This window comes from Lithobates pipiens, unplaced genomic scaffold, assembly GCF_037356315.1.
Source record: "Lithobates pipiens isolate NorthernLeopardFrog02 unplaced genomic scaffold, aLitPip1_a1.2 Scaffold_146, whole genome shotgun sequence".
Classification (NCBI taxonomy): domain Eukaryota; kingdom Metazoa; phylum Chordata; class Amphibia; order Anura; family Ranidae; genus Lithobates; species Lithobates pipiens.
This window is the reverse complement of record NW_027507735.1, coordinates 226,473-243,491: the sequence shown is the minus strand read 5'-3', so window position 1 is coordinate 243,491 and position 17,019 is coordinate 226,473. Positions and strand designations below refer to the sequence as shown.

Genomic DNA, 17,019 nt, shown 5'->3' with positions numbered 1-17,019 from the left:
GGAACTCCCCATGTAAATATTATTGTAGTCACCTGAATTTCTCTGATATATCCAGACCTGCCTATGAGGGAACTCCCCATGTAGATATTACTGTAGTCACCTGAATATCCGTGATGCCTCCAGACCTGCCTACGAGGGAACTCCCCATGTAAATATTATTGTAGTGACCTGCGTATCTGTGACACCTCCAGACCTGCATATTAGGGAACTCCCCATATAGATGTTATAGTAGTCACCTGAGTTTCTCTGATATATCCAGACCCGCCCATGAGGGAACTCCTCATGTAAATGTTATTGAGTCACGTGAGTGTCCATGACAACTCCAGACCTTATTATGAGGGAACTCCCCTTGTAGATGTTATTGTAGTCACCTGAGTATATGTAACACCTCCCGGCCTGCCTATGAGGGAACTGTGACAGACTCCCCCGGGACAGAAGCTTTTGGAGGTGACTGAATGCTAGCCTCTTGAATACCGACTATGGGCCCTGGCATTTGAAGGAGCTACAAGCATTTATGAAGATATTCCGTTATGTAATGCAAAAGGTCATTATTAAGGAGGCCATGATGGTCTCGGCCAGCTCGGGACACAGGGGACAGATGTATGTGAAAGGAATGCTGATTAATGAGATCTTTCAGGGTAGACTTGCCGGCTCCTCGCTCCCAACTTACAATACACATAAGTAGAAACACATCCCCCCAATAGTTTGCTAGGAGACAAAGGTGTGTTCATGAGACAATAAACTATTGGGTGAAAGACCCGGGCTTTCCAGATCTCATTAATCGGCATTCCTTTCACATACATCTGCCCACGGATTCCCAAGCTGGCAGAGACCATCATGGCCTCCTTAACAATGTCCTTTTGTAATAAAAAACAGAATATCTTCCCTAAATGCTTGTAGCACCCTCAAATGCCCATAGTTGGTAGGCAGGCTAGCATTCAGTCCCCTCCAAAAGCCCCTGTCCTGTGTAAGTCTGCCACAGGAACTCCCCTTGTAGAGGTTATTGAGTCAAGTGAGTTTCCATGACACCTCCAGACCCGCCCATGAGGGAACTCCTCATGTAGAGGTTATTGTAGGCACCTGAGTTTCCATGACACCTCCAGACCCGCCCATGAGGGAACTCCTCGTGTAGATGTTATTGTAGTCATCTGAGTTTCCATGACACCTCCAGACCTGCTGATGAGGGAACTCCCCTTGTAGATGTTATCGTAGTCCCCTGAGTATCCGTGACACCTCCAGTCCAGTCCTGCTTCTGATGGAACTCCTCATTTACAGTAGATTTTATTATAGCCACCTGAGTATCTGCGACACCTCAAGATCCACCGACCAGTGAATTTCCCTTGCAGATGTTGCTGCAGTCACTTAAGTTTCTTTAATACTCCCAGATCTGCCTATAAGGGAACACCTCTTATAGATGCTGCTGTAGTCACCTGAGTGTCCATGACACCTCCAGACCCGCCCATGAGGGAACTCCCCTTGTAGATGTTATTCTAGTCACCTGAGTGTCCATGACACCTCCAGACCCGCCCATGAGGGAACTCCCCTTGTAGATGTTATTCTAGTCACCTGAGTGTCCATGACACCTCCAGACCCGCCCATGAGGGAACTCCCCTTGTAGATGTTATTCTAGTCACCTGAGTGTCCATGACACCTCCAGACCCGCCCATGAGGAAACTCCCCTTGTAGATGTTATTGTAGTCATCTGAGTATCTGTGACACCTTCAGACCTGCCCACAAGGACCGATCCATAACTCTGCACAGGGTAATGTTTTGTTTATGTGATATCAGCATCCCAAGTGTCTCATGATTAGGGATGAGCCGAACACCCCCCCGGTTCGGTTTGCACCAGAACCTTTGAACGGATCGAAAATTTGTACGAACTTTAGAACCCTATTAAAGTCTATGGGACTCGAACGTTCAAAATCAAAAGGGCTAATTTTAAAGGCTAATATGCAAGATATGCAGCAGACAACACCAGCGATAAGGGCTATCTTCAGGTGTATACTGTGCTGGAGGCACACAACACCTACTTTAACTCCTGCAGATGCCTGTATTAGAGAACACCAGCAAAAAAGGGTAGATACAGGTGTATATTGTGCTGTGCTGGAGGCACACATCACCCACTTTAACTCCTGCAGATGCATGTATTAGAGAACACCAGCAAAAAAGGGTAGATATAGGTGTATACTGTGCTGGAGGCACACAACACCCACTAACTCCTGCAGATGCCTGTATTATAGAACACCAGCAATAAAGGGTAGATACAGGTGTATACTGTGCTGGAGGCACACAACACCCACTTTAACTCCTGCAGATGCATGTATTAGAGAACACCAGCAATAAAGGGTAGATACAGGTGTATACTGTGCTGGAGGCACACAACACCCACTAACTCCTGCAGATGGCTGAGAAAAGAACACTGTCCCTGCCTATCTTGCTCTCTCCCTGCACGCCGGAACACACTACACAAGGCCACCGCGCTGGCAGCCTTATATAGTGTGGGGCGTGTACTAAACCCCCTGAGCTATAATTGGCCACAGGCATCCTGCCTGTGGCCAATTATGGCTCTCCTCGCTGCCGGCGCTGTGATTGGCCAAGCATGCAGGGTTACAGTGCATGCTTGGCCAATCATGAGCCAGCAATGTACTGCGATGGAGTAGTGCATTGTGGGCCGTTCGTGCCACACGAATTCGGTGCGAACGATCCACAAAGTTCTTAATTCGCTGAACAGGCGAACGGCCGATGTTTGAGATGAACACCGAGCTCATCCCTACTCATGATTACTATTCAGCCTTTAAGCCTCCCCAAGGATTGAAGGGGATTGTGGAAATCCCTTTGCAGAGATGATAATTTGTAGTATGGTGATGTTATTTCCCTCAGACACGCTGACCTGACATGATAGGGTGCAATAGTGACCACAAAATCCTTAGAGGTGTACAGGGGCCGAATCTGGGGACATTTATCATGTATTGATGACAATCATCACATTGTATCCTCCACCACTGCCATGAAATGAGTTGTGATCCCGAGGGGAAGACATTCTCCAGCACACACCTGTCTTCCTGACTAAGATTCCATGTCCTCATGAACAGCAGCCTTTCCCTGCCTGAAATGGTTGACTACCGAGAACAATGTACAGGGATCCGGAGAGGAAACACAACAAGAGACATTTATAAGCGGTACTCGGGCCGAACACTCAGCACATCCAGCGCCTTGGGGAGATTATTGATCATTGATTTTTGATTTTTTGTTCACCTTTAAATAATTTCAAAACGCTGTAGCCAAGGAAGGACTGAAATTTCCCTATTTATAAATGCCCCCAATGTAAATCTGAGTACAATGAAGGACACTGACATGGAGGTCCGAGTACAATGAAGGACACTGACATGGAGGTCCGAGTACAATGAAGGACACTGACATGGAGGTCCGAGTACAATGAAGGACACTGACATGGAGGTCCGAGTACAATGAAGGACACTGACATGGAGGTCCGAGTGCAATGAAGGACACTGACATGGAGGTCCGAGTGCAATGAAGGACACTGACATGGAGGTCCGAGTACAATGAAGGACACTGACATGGAGGTCTGAGTACAATGAAGGACACTGACATGGAGGTCCGAGTACAATGAAGGACACTGACATGGAGGTCCGAGTGCAATGAAGGACACTGACATGGAGGTCCGAGTACAATGAAGGACACTGACATGGAGGTCCGAGTACAATGAAGGACACTGACATGGAGGTCCGAGTGCAATCAAGGACACTGACATGGAGGTCCGAGTATAATGAAGGACACTGACATGGAGGTCCGAGTACAATGAAGGACACTGACATGGAGGTCCGAGTACAATGAAGGACACTGACATGGAGGTCCGAGTACAATGAAGGACACTGACATGGAGGTCCGAGTACAATGAAGGACACTGACATGGAGGTCCGAGTACAATGAAGGACATTGACATGGAGGTCCGAGTACAATGAAGGACACTGACATGGAGGTCCGAGTACAATGAAGGACACTGACATGGAGGTCCGAGTACAATGAAGGACACTGACATGGAGGTCCGAGTACAATGAAGGACACTGACATGGAGGTCCGAGTACAATGAAGGACACTGACATGGAGGTCCGAGTACAATGAAGGACACTGACATGGAGGTCTGAGTACAATGAAGGACACTGACATGGAGGTCCGAGTATAATGAAGGACACTGACATGGAGGTCTGAGTACAATGAAGGACACTGACATGGAGGTCCGAGTGCAATCAAGGACACTGACATGGAGGTCCGAGTGCAATGAAGGACACTGACATGGAGGTCCGAGTACAAGGAAGGACACTGACATGGAGGTCCGAGTGCAATCAAGGACACTGACATGGAGGTCCGAGTGCAATGAAGGACACTGACATGGAGGTCCGAGTACAATGAAGGACACTGACATGGAGGTCTGAGTACAATGAAGGACACTGACATGGAGGTCCGAGTACAAGGAAGGACACTGACATGGAGGTCCGAGTACAATGAAGGACACTGACATGGAGGTCCGAGTACAATGAAGGACACTGACATGGAGGTCCGAGTGCAATCAAGGACACTGACATGGAGGTCCGAGTACAATGAAGGACACTGACATGGAGGTCCGAGTACAATGAAGGACACTGACATGGAGGTCTGAGTACAATGAAGGACACTGACATGGAGGTCCGAGTACAAGGAAGGACACTGACATGGAGGTCCGAGTGCAATGAAGGACACTGACATGGAGGTCCGAGTGCAATGAAGGACACTGACATGGAGGTCCGAGTACAATGAAGGACACTGACATGGAGGTCCGAGTACAATGAAGGACACTGACATGGAGGTCCGAGTGCAATGAAGGACACTGACATGGAGGTCCGAGTACAATGAAGGACACTGACATGGAGGTCCGAGTACAATGAAGGACACTGACATGGAGGTCCGAGTGCAATGAAGGACACTGACATGGAGGTCCGAGTGCAATGAAGGACACTGACATGGAGGTCCGAGTACAATGAAGGACACTGACATGGAGGTCCGAGTACAATGAAGGACACTGACATGGAGGTCCGAGTGCAATGAAGGACACTGACATGGAGGTCCGAGTACAATGAAGGACACTGACATGGAGGTCCGAGTACAATGAAGGACACTGACATGGAGGTCCGAGTACAATGAAGGACACTGACATGGAGGTCCGAGTACAATGAAGGACACTGACATGGAGGTCCGAGTACAATGAAGGACACTGACATGGAGGTCCGAGTACAATGAAGGACACTGACATGGAGGTCCGAGTACAATAAAGGACACTGACATGGAGGTCCGAGTACAATGAAGGACATTGACATGGAGGTCCGAGTACAATGAAGGACACTGACATGGAGGTCCGAGTACAATGAAGGACACTGACATGGAGGTCTGAGTACAATGAAGGACACTGACATGGAGGCCCGAGTACAATGAAGGACACTGACATGGAGGTCCGAGTACAAGGAAGGACACTGACATGGAGGTCCGAGTGCAATGAAGGACACTGACATGGAGGTCCGAGTGCAATGAAGGACACTGACATGGAGGTCCGAGTACAATGAAGGACACTGACATGGAGGTCCGAGTGCAATGAAGGACACTGACATGGAGGTCCGAGTACAATGAAGGACACTGACATGGAGGTCCGAGTACAATGAAGGACACTGACATGGAGGTCCGAGTGCAATGAAGGACACTGACATGGAGGTCCGAGTACAATGAAGGACACTGACATGGAGGTCCGAGTACAATGAAGGACACTGACATGGAGGTCCGAGTGCAATCAAGGACACTGACATGGAGGTCCGAGTACAATGAAGGACACTGACATGGAGGTCCGAGTACAATGAAGGACACTGACATGGAGGTCCGAGTACAATGAAGGACACTGACATGGAGGTCCGAGTACAATGAAGGACACTGACATGGAGGTCCGAGTACAATGAAGGACACTGACATGGAGGTCCGAGTACAATGAAGGACATTGACATGGAGGTCCGAGTACAATGAAGGACACTGACATGGAGGTCCGAGTGCAATGAAGGACACTGACATGGAGGTCCGAGTACAAGGAAGGACACTGACATGGAGGTCCGAGTGCAATCAAGGACACTGACATGGAGGTCCGAGTGCAATGAAGGACACTGACATGGAGGTCCGAGTACAATGAAGGACACTGACATGGAGGTCCGAGTACAAGGAAGGACACTGACATGGAGGTCCGAGTGCAATGAAGGACTCTGACATGGAGGTCCGAGTACAATGAAGGACACTGACATGGAGGTCCGAGTGCAATGAAGGACACTGACATGGAGGTCCGAGTGCAATGAAGGACACTGACATGGAGGTCCGAGTACAAGGAAGGACACTGACATGGAGGTCCGAGTGCAATCAAGGACACTGACATGGAGGTCCGAGTGCAATGAAGGACACTGACATGGAGGTCCGAGTACAATGAAGGACACTGACATGGAGGTCCGAGTACAATGAAGGACACTGACATGGAGGTCCGAGTGCAATCAAGGACACTGACATGGAGGTCCGAGTACAATGAAGGACACTGACATGGAGGTCCGAGTGCAATGAAGGACACTGACATGGAGGTCCGAGTACAATCAAGGACACTGACATGGAGGTCCGAGTACAATGAAGGACACTGACATGGAGGTCTGAGTACAATGAAGGACACTGACATGGAGGTCTGAGTACAATGAAGGACACTGACATGGAGGTCCGAGTACAATGAAGGACACTGACATGGAGGTCCGAGTACAATGAAGGACACTGACATGGAGGTCCGAGTGCAATCAAGGACACTGACATGGAGGTCCGAGTGCAATGAAGGACACTGACATGGAGGTCCGAGTACAATGAAGGACACTGACATGGAGGTCCGAGTACAATGAAGGACACTGACATGGAGGTCCGAGTGCAATCAAGGACACTGACATGGAGGTCCGAGTACAATGAAGGACACTGACATGGAGGTCCGAGTACAAGGAAGGACACTGACATGGAGGTCCGAGTGCAATGAAGGACACTGACATGGAGGTCCGAGTACAATGAAGGACACTGACATGGAGGCCCGAGTACAATGAAGGACACTGACATGGAGGTCCGAGTACAATGAAGGACACTGACATGGAGGTCCGAGTACAATGAAGGACACTGACATGGAGGTCCGAGTACAAGGAAGGACACTGACATGGAGGTCTGTGCTCTTCGTCCATGTTGAAGTTTCCTGTGCAGTAACACATGCAGCATGCTCTGCGTGTCAGAGATAAACTTAGCCAAGAATTTGGCCCAGGCCCAGGTGTGGAGGACATTAGACCCGTACACCCCCTCCCTCCCAACATCTTACTAAGCAATCAGTGACCTTCCCAAACCACCCCAGACACTGACTGCGTCCCCAACACAGCTGAGAATGGTGATCCCCGGGGCCACAATATTCCGGAGGGCCATGGCCACCGCAGCCCATGGACATGGATCCGGAGGAGGTGAGGAACCAGCTTCACTGCAACCTCTAATACTACTACTACCACCACCCTCCACCACTACTCTACTACTACTGTCCACACTACTAAACCCTTCACTACTCCACTCACTACACCTTCTACTACTACTATTACTTCTTTACCACTACCCCTACTACTACTACCTTCACTACTACCCCTATTACTACTCCTGTTACTACTACTTTTACTACCTCTATTACTACTCTTACTTAACTACTACTCTTACTTATATATATATAACACGCTGTGCAGTGCTGATATATAAGGAAAAAAATACTAATATAAAGATATGAATCCAGTAAACACTTCACATAACATAAATGTCTAAAGCATAACAACATATAATCACTATAAATAAAGTGCTCCGTCATATTTCACTCAGTCCTCAATAAGGTTAATAAACTAAACAACAACATTCTATATATATATATATATGAAAATAAATTGCTCTGCGGCTTTCAGTTAGTGAGTGTTTAAACGAAACAAAAGTCCATATTACCATCACACATGCGATAATTGTGTCTTCATGCGTTGTGCACACACAACCCCCCACCGGATGTGCCCTCACCTTAGGGGCTTAAATAATAAGCCTGTGATTGATAGCGATGGCCTGCAGGGGTCCTTTTTTTTATAGTATAAACTATACATATATTTTACAATAAACTTACATTTCTAATCATATGAAATTAATCACAAGAGTCTCCCTTTACATCAGAGTCCACAGAGTTCCCCTTTTACATCTGAATCCACTTACAGAGTTATCTTACATTGTAAGGGGGGGACTCTGCAGACTCTGATGTAAGGGAGAACTCTGGGCTCTGGAAACCCTGATTTAAAGGGAAAACACTGAGAACTCTAATGAATGGAGAGGACTCCGATGTAAGGGGGGGGACACTGTGGCCTCTGGTGTAAAGGGGATCTCTGATGTAAGGGGTGCTCTGAGAACCCTGAATTACCTTAGTGTATTCATTCAGAGGCAGGAGAGAGAAGGGGGGGGAGACTTTATTTACAGACAGGGATGGATGGTGAGCTCACTCACTCCTTGGCAGTCAGCACCACGCATCCAGATGTATCTGAGGCTGCTGGACTTCAAATTTCAAGCCTCCACTTTCCTTTTCTGAGGCACGGTGTCAGGGACTGGAATGTGGGGCAGACAGAGAGGGGTAGGGGCGGGAGGAAGAGGAGCAGATGAAGCCCTCTCTCCTCTCCCGTCTGTGTGTGTGTGTTTGGGGGGGGGGGGGGTTGTTTTGCTGGCTCTGTGCAGTTGCAACCAGCAACCCTGCTAGGAAGCCATAGCCTAGTCTGAATAATAATATATAATAATGTGTCCGGGTTTCAGGCAGTTTGAAACCCGGACACATGATTCCAATCCCGAACTGTCCGGGTGAATCCTGGACAGGTGGCAACCCTACTTCCCACAGTCAAGAAGACGAGAAAACCCGATGGACATAGGGGAATACATCAGGAACTTAGAACCCTATAGATAGAATCAACCAAGAATATCCATATTTAATATACCCCCCCACACACAGCAGCATGGGACAATGTGGGTACCTCATCAAGAACACCCCAATGATGTTTTCCTTGTCCATGTGCCTTCACTTGCATCTGTACTAATGCTATCTTGACTGTTTTGTTGCTGCTGTGTCTGTGGACCTTTTTCCTGAAATAAATAATAATAAAAATTTTTTTTTTTTAATTGCAAACAGAACTCCACATATATACAACTCACATTTCAAGCAAATAAAAATGCCTTTTGAAGTGCTGAGGGGTGATGGAGTCACCAGCGGTCCGGTTCTGCAGTCCCGGTTTTCACGGCGTTCCCCCGTCCTATACCAGCTCTGCAACACTTCCTGGTACCTCTCTTGTCAGCCGATCAAACTCCTCCTACCGGTTTCGTCACAGTCTCGTGACTTCTTCTGGGAGCGGGGGCCACCATCAGCCGGGGGGGTACAGCAGATACACATGTACCGGGCCCGAGCGTCTGGAGGGGCCCGGGGCCCGGCAAGCAGGAAGTGTGCAGGAGAGAGGCGAAGCACATAGTCAGTAGACATGGGCGCCGTCAATAAATTTGTTTAGTTCTGTTCCCGTTTCGATTTGTATTAAAATTAATTCGTACTTCATATTTCGTGTCCGAAATTCCGTTTCGTTTCGTACGAAATACGAATTGTCGTTAGGTTGGTTAACGTACGAACGTTCTTTACGATAAATTTAAAGGCAAAAATATACCTCAATATGACAGTCGATGCTGATGGAAGTTCGGTTTTTTTAAAATTCCGTTGAAGAATTTCCTATCCGAAATGCGAATTTTCATTAGATGAGAAAGAGAGAAGCGGATTGTCTGCCATGCACCGCTGGTCCAGTTTGCACCTGCTCCTCCTGGGGCTGCTTATTATGAGGGGCTCCCACCATCCCTGTGCTATGCTGACTTCCTCCTGGGGCTGCTTATTATGAGGGGCTCCCACCATCCCTGTGCTATGCTGACTTCCTCCTGGGGCTGCTTATTATGAGGGGCTCCCACCATCCCTGTGCTATGCTGATTTCTTCCGGGTGCTGTACCTCTGCTGTGCATATTATGAGGGGCTCCCACCATCCCTGTGCTATGCTAACTTACTCCTGGGGCTGCTTATTATGAGGGGCTCCCACCATCCCTGTGCTATGCTGATTTCTTCTGGGTGCTGTACCTCTGCTGTGCATATTATGAGGGGCTCCCACCATCCCTGTGCTATGCTGACTTACTCCTGGGGCTGCTTATTATGAGGGGCTCCCACCATCCCTGTGCTATGCTAACTTACTCCTGGGGCTGCTTATTATGAGGGGCTTCCACCATCCCTGTGCTGTGCTGACTTCCTCCTGGGGCTGCTTATTATGAGGGGCTCCCACCATCCCTGTGCTGTGCTGACTTCCTCCTGGGGCTGCTTATTATGAGGGGCTCCCACCATCCCTGTGCTATGCTGATTTCTTCTGGTTGCTGTACCTCTGCTGTGCATATTATGAGGGGCTCCCACCATCCCTGTGCTATGCTGACTTCCTCCTGGGGCTGCTTATTATGAGGGGCTCCCACCATCCCTGTGCTGTGCTGACTTCCTCCTGGGGCTGCTTATTATGAGGGGCTCCCACCATCCCTGTGCTATGCTGACTTCCTCCTGGGGCTGCTTATTATGAGGGGCTCCCACCATCCCTGTGCTATGCTGATTTCTTCTGGGTGCTGTACCTCTGCTGTGCATATTATGAGGGGCTCCCACCATCCCTGTGCTATGCTGACTTCCTCCTGGGGCTGCTTATTATGAGGGGCTCCCACCATCCCTGTGCTATGCTGATTTCTTCTGGGTGCTGTACCACTGCTGTGCATATTATGAGGGGCTCCCACCATCCCTGTGCTATGCTGACTTACTCCTGGGGCTGCTTATTATGAGGGGCTCCCACCATCCCTGTGCTGTGCTGACTTCCTCCTGGGGCTGCTTATTATGAGGGGCTCCCACCATCCCTGTGCTATGCTGACTTCCTCCTGGGGCTGCTTATTATGAGGGGCTCCCACAATCCCTGTGCTATGCTGACTTCCTCCTGGGGCTGCTTATTATGAGGGGCTCCCACCATCCCTGTGCTGTGCTGACTTCCTCCTGGGGCTGCTTATTATGAGGGGCTCCCACCATCCCAGTGCTATTCTGACTTCCTCCTGGGGCTGCTTATTATGAGGGGCTCCCACCATCCCTGTGCTGTGCTGATTTCTTCCGGGTGCTGTACCTCTGCTGTGCATATTATGAGGGGCTCCCACCATCCCTGTGCTGACATAAGCATAATGACGACAACTGATCCGAAATCTGAAATTCGTAAACAAAAGTTCGTATTGCGTACAGAATTCGGACGCACGGCAATTCGTATTTCGGATCCTCCCCGAACGTACGAATTTTGGGAAATTCCGTACGAACTTGAGATTCGTACAAAACGAATGGCACATGTCTAATAGTCAGCACAGTAGGCTGGCAGGGCTGGCACTTGGGAGATGTTACGAGGGACTTAACAATCTTTCGGTTGCTCATTGGCTGAGGAGGCAGCAGGAGGCGGGCAGAGCCTCGTGCTTCCTGTGTTGGTGGGACAGAATTCCTCTGCAAAGGAGCTGCTGTTCCAGAGATGGAGGTGAGTGAAGCGTTTCCCTGAAGCCGCTAGAAGACATGTACAGTGCAGGGCCGTCTTTAACACAGGGCAAAAAGGGACAGCTGCCCCGGGCCAAGTCAATGTCGTGGGGCCCAAAACAGCTGCCCCTTGAGCCCGAACACCCCCTGAAATAGTTGACAAGAGGATTCGGGAGGGGCCCAAGAAAATGTTTGCCCAGGGTCCAATCAATATCAAAGACGGCCCTGGTACAGTGCTCCGCCCCCGGGTAATATCAATCGCTCTATTGGCAGCCCTATTGCTGCCCATTTAGCAGGATGAAAGTAACTTCACACGTGTCACATAGGTGTCCGCTGATGTCGCCATGTTCAAAGGACGGCAATATGGGGGGCATCTCAGAGACTGTTATTAGTCCAGGTTCACTAAACTAGCCAATGCTCTGAAAAGCAATCTACGTGGGTTGTTTTTCAGGCCCCTTTCACATGGGTGGTCCGATCTGGTCCTCCTATGTATGGGCAGGCTGAATGTACCCAAGTTAATCGATCGATCTACTTGAGTACAACCAGCCTGTCAGATTTTACATACAATGATTGGTAGCAGCTCTTGCAGTCACAGGCAATAATCACTGTGTTCTTCTGGCAGGGGCGGTCCCCCCCCCCACGGGAGAATACATGGCTCCGCAGCAGGGAGCACACTGTCGGTGTTGATGGCGGAATAAAGCTATTTTTTTCTGCAACCCGCGGGACACAGATGGGGAAAAAATAAATAAATGGGGTTTTCACTCTTTCATAATTTGGCCAAAATGGGGAAAAAAAAAAAAAAAGTTCTTTCTTTATATATACACACATAACTAGATCATCTAATAGGGTTATGTCTAGGGTTGCCACCTGTCCAGGATTCACCCGGACAGTTCGGGTTTGGAATCATGTGTCCGGGTTTCTGACTGTCTGAAACCCGGACACATTATTTAGATTGGACTATGGCTTCCCAGCAGGATTGCTGGCTGCAGTTGTCTCAGCTGAAAGTGTCTGTTACACTCTTTCACACTGCCTAAAGGCAACACTAACAACCCCCCCCCCCCCCAAAAAAAAAAAAACACACAGATGGGAGAGGAGAGAGGGTTCGATCTGCAGCTCTTACCCCACCCCTACCCCTCTTTGTCTTCTCTCACTCAATTCCCTGGCTCTGTGCCTCAGAAAAGGAAAGTTGGGGCCGGAAATTTGAAGTCAAGCAGCCTCAGATACATCTGGATGAGAGGTGCTGCCAAAGGGTGAGTGAGCTCACCATCCATCCCTGTCTGTGATTGAAGTCTCACCCCCCTTCTCTCTCCTGCCTCTGAGTGAGTACACTAAGGTAAATCAGGGTTCTCAGAGCACCCCTTACATCAGAGTTCCCCTTTACACCAGAGGCCACAGTGTTTCCCCTTACATTAGAGTCTTCCTCGTACATCAGAGTTCTCAGTGTTCCCCCTTAAATCTGGTTTTCCAGAGCATCCCTTATGTTAGAGGCCCCAGAGTTCTCCCTTACATCAGAGTCTGCAGAGTCCCCCCTTACAGTGAGTTCAGATGTAAAAGGGGAACTCTGTGGACTCTGATGTAAAGGGGGACTCTTTGCTGTGTTCGGGTTTGACTTGAACAAAAGGTGGCAACCCTAGTTATGTCATTGCAGGAGATTTCCCCTCACTTCCTGTCTTGGTGTCACCAGAACAGGAAGGGGGGGGGGATCTTACTGTGGGGAAATAGCTTGCAATTGTTGCCTTAGTATAATTATAAATATATATATATATATATTTTTTAATTTAATAATACTATGGACATAATAAGGCAACAATTGCAAGCTATTTCCCCACAGTAAGATCCCCCCTTCTTGTTCTGGTGACACCAAGACAGGAAGTGAGGGGAAATCTCCTGCAATGACATAACCCTATATGAGAGCTTACCTAGGTTGGAGCCCATGGTGCAGAGATGTACGCTCACCCTTGCAAATACACACACAGCCCACGGTAACAAAGATATAAGCTACCCGGGCTGTGAATCTGTGCACAGGGGGCTTGACAGGAATAGCCAAGGGATATTCGAAGTAAAGCTGCAGTCAGGGATTCCAGAAGTCAGAATAAACGATAAGCAGAGCCAGGATCAGAAGCTGGAGTCAGTCTCGGAATACCGGAGCGCAGGAATACCGGAGAGCAGGAACACCGGAGAGCAGGAACACCGTAGCGCAGGCATACCGGAGCGCAGGCATACCGGAGCGCAGGCATACCGGAGCGCAGGAACACCGGAGCGCAGGAACACCAGAGCGCAGGAACACCGGAGCGCAGGAACACCAGAGCGCAGGAACACCAGAGCGCAGGAACACCAGAGCGCAGGAACACCAGAGCGCAGGAACACCAGAGCCTCAGGCAAAGCAGAGCCTCAGGCAAAGCAGGAGACAATGAACTGACAAAGCTCTCAGGGTGAGGCGGTGTTTTATACCCAACTGATTAGGTAACCTGCCTCAGCTGATCCAGCAGTGACAGGTACTAATAGCAACAAGATCCAGAGTATGGTCCTGGTATTTTATGCAGAACTGTGCAAAGCTGGAAAGCAAGCTGAAAGGAACTGAGGTGTGGACCAGAGGTAAGGTAACAGGAGCCCTAACCAAACATTCATTAGTTCAATACCACCCAGAGCCACTTGGGGCGCCACCACGCCTGGCCATCCAAAAGACATGGTAGGGACCACATTAGATGTTCTAGTTATGTATAAAAAATATATATAAAACAAGCACTTTTTTTTCCCCACGTTGGCTAAAATTATGGAAGAGGTAAAAAAACCATATTCTTTGTTTTACCATCTTTTTACGAGAACCAGAGTCTAAGGATGGAGGAGATGGGGCTGGAGGAGGAGGACATGGGATAGAGGAGATGGGGCTGGAGGAGGAGGACATGGGACAGAGGAGATGAGGCTGGAGGAGGAGGACATGGGATAGAGGAGATGGGACTGGAGGAGGACATGAGATAGAGGAGATGGGACTGGAGGAGGAGGAGGACATGGGACAGAGGAGATGGGGCTGGAGGAGGAGGACATGGGATAGAGGAGATGGGGCTGGAGGAGGAGGACATGGGATAGAGGAGATGGGGCTGGAGGAGGAGGACATGGGATAGAGGATATGGGGCTGGAGGAGGACATGGGGCAGATGAGATGAGGCTGGAGGAGGAGGACATGGAACAGAGGAGATGGGGCTGGAGGAGGAGGACATGGAACAGAGGAGATGGGGCTGGAGGAGGAGGACATGGGACAGATGAGATGGGGCTGGAGGAGGAGGACATGGGACAGATGAGATGAGACTGGAGGAGGAGGACATGGGATAGAGGAGATGGGGCTGGAGGAGGACATGGGATAGAGGAGATGGGACTGGAGGAGGAGGAGGACATGGGACAGAGCAGATGGGACTGGAGGAGGAGAACATGGGACTGGAGGAGGAGGAGGACATGGGATAGAGGAGATGGGACTGGAGGAGGAGGACATGGGACTGGAGGAGGAGGACATGGGATAGAGGAGATGGGACTGGAAGAGAACATGGGATAGAGGAGATGGGACTGGAGGAGGAGGACATGGAACAGATGAGATGGGGCTGGAGGAGGAGGACATGGGACAGAGGAGATGGGGCTGGAGGAGGAGGACATGGGATAGAGGAGATGGGGCTGGAGGAGGACATGGGACAGAGGAGATGGGGCTGGAGGAGGAGGACATGGGACAGAGGAGATGGGGCTGGAGGAGGAGGACATGGGATAGAGGAGATGGGGCTGGAGGAGGAGGACATGGGATAGAGGAGATGGGGCTGGAGGAGGACATGGGATAGAGGAGATGAGGCTGGAGGAGGAGGACATGGGCAGATGAGATGAGGCTGGAGGAGGAGGACATGGAACAGAGGAGATGGGGCTGGAGGAGGAGGACATGGAACAGAGGAGATGGGGCTGGAGGAGGAGGACATGGGACAGATGAGATGGGGCTGGAGGAGGAGGACATGGGACAGATGAGATGAGACTGGAGGAGGAGGACATGGGATAGAGGAGATGGGGCTGGAGGAGGACATGGGATAGAGGAGATGGGACTGGAGGAGGAGGAGGACATGGGACAGAGCAGATGGGACTGGAGGAGGAGAACATGGGACTGGAGGAGGAGGAGGACATGGGATAGAGGAGATGGGACTGGAGGAGGAGGACATGGGACTGGAGGAGGAGGACATGGGATAGAGGAGATGGGACTGGAAGAGAACATGGGATAGAGGAGATGGGACTGGAGGAGGAGGACATGGAACAGATGAGATGGGGCTGGAGGAGGAGGACATGGGACAGAGGAGATGAGGCTGGAGGAGGAGGACATGGGATAGAGGAGATGGGGCTGGAGGAGGACATGGGACAGAGGAGATGGGGCTGGAGGAGGAGGACATGGGACAGAGGAGATGGGGCTGGAGGAGGAGGACATGGGATAGAGGAGATGGGGCTGGAGGAGGAGGACATGGGATAGAGAAGATGGGGCTGGAGGAGGAGGACATGGGATAGAGGATATGGGGCTGGAGGAGGACATGGGGCAGATGAGATGAGGCTGGAGGAGGAGGACATGGAACAGAGGAGATGGGGCTGGAGGAGGAGGACATGGAACAGAGGAGATGGGGCTGGAGGAGGAGGACATGGGACAGATGAGATGGGGCTGGAGGAGGAGGACATGGGACAGATGAGATGAGACTGGAGGAGGAGGACATGGGATAGAGGAGATGGGGCTGGAGGAGGACATGGGATAGAGGAGATGGGACTGGAGGAGGAGGAGGACATGGGACAGAGCAGATGGGACTGGAGGAGGAGAACATGGGACTGGAGGAGGAGGAGGACATGGGATAGAGGAGATGGGACTGGAGGAGGAGGACATGGGACTGGAGGAGGAGGACATGGGATAGAGGAGATGGGACTGGAAGAGAACATGGGATAGAGGAGATGGGACTGGAGGAGGAGGACATGGGATAGAGGAGATGGGACTGGAGGAGGAGGACATGGGATAGAGGAGATGGGACTGGAGGAGGAGGAGGACATGGGACAGAGGAGATGGGACTGGAGGAGGAGGACATGGCATAGAGGAGATGGGACTGGAGGAGGAGGAGGACATGGGACAGAGGAGATGGGACTGGAGGAGGAGGAGGACATGGCATAGAGGAGATGGGACTGGAGGAGGAGGACATGGGACAGAGGAGATGGGACTGGAGGAGGATGTGGGATGGAGGAGATGGAACTGGAGGAGGAGGAGGATGTGGGATGGAGGAGATGGAACTGGAGGAGGAGGAGGATGTGGGATGGAGGAGATGG

At 50.3% G+C, this 17,019-nt stretch overlaps 1 protein-coding gene across 1 annotated transcript in view; it reads left to right on the top strand.

Annotated features, from left to right (window-relative positions):
- The first annotated feature begins 7,391 nt into the window (after nucleotides 1–7,391).
- The window catches only part of LOC143981395 (cytochrome c oxidase subunit 6A, mitochondrial-like), a 36,990-nt gene continuing 27,362 nt past the window's right edge, over nucleotides 7,392–17,019 (top strand). The window contains exon 1 of the mRNA XM_077479220.1: nucleotides 7,392–7,550. Coding sequence (XP_077335346.1) covers nucleotides 7,478–7,550 — 73 coding nt within the window. The 5' untranslated portion in view covers nucleotides 7,392–7,477. The remainder of the gene's footprint in view (nucleotides 7,551–17,019) is intronic.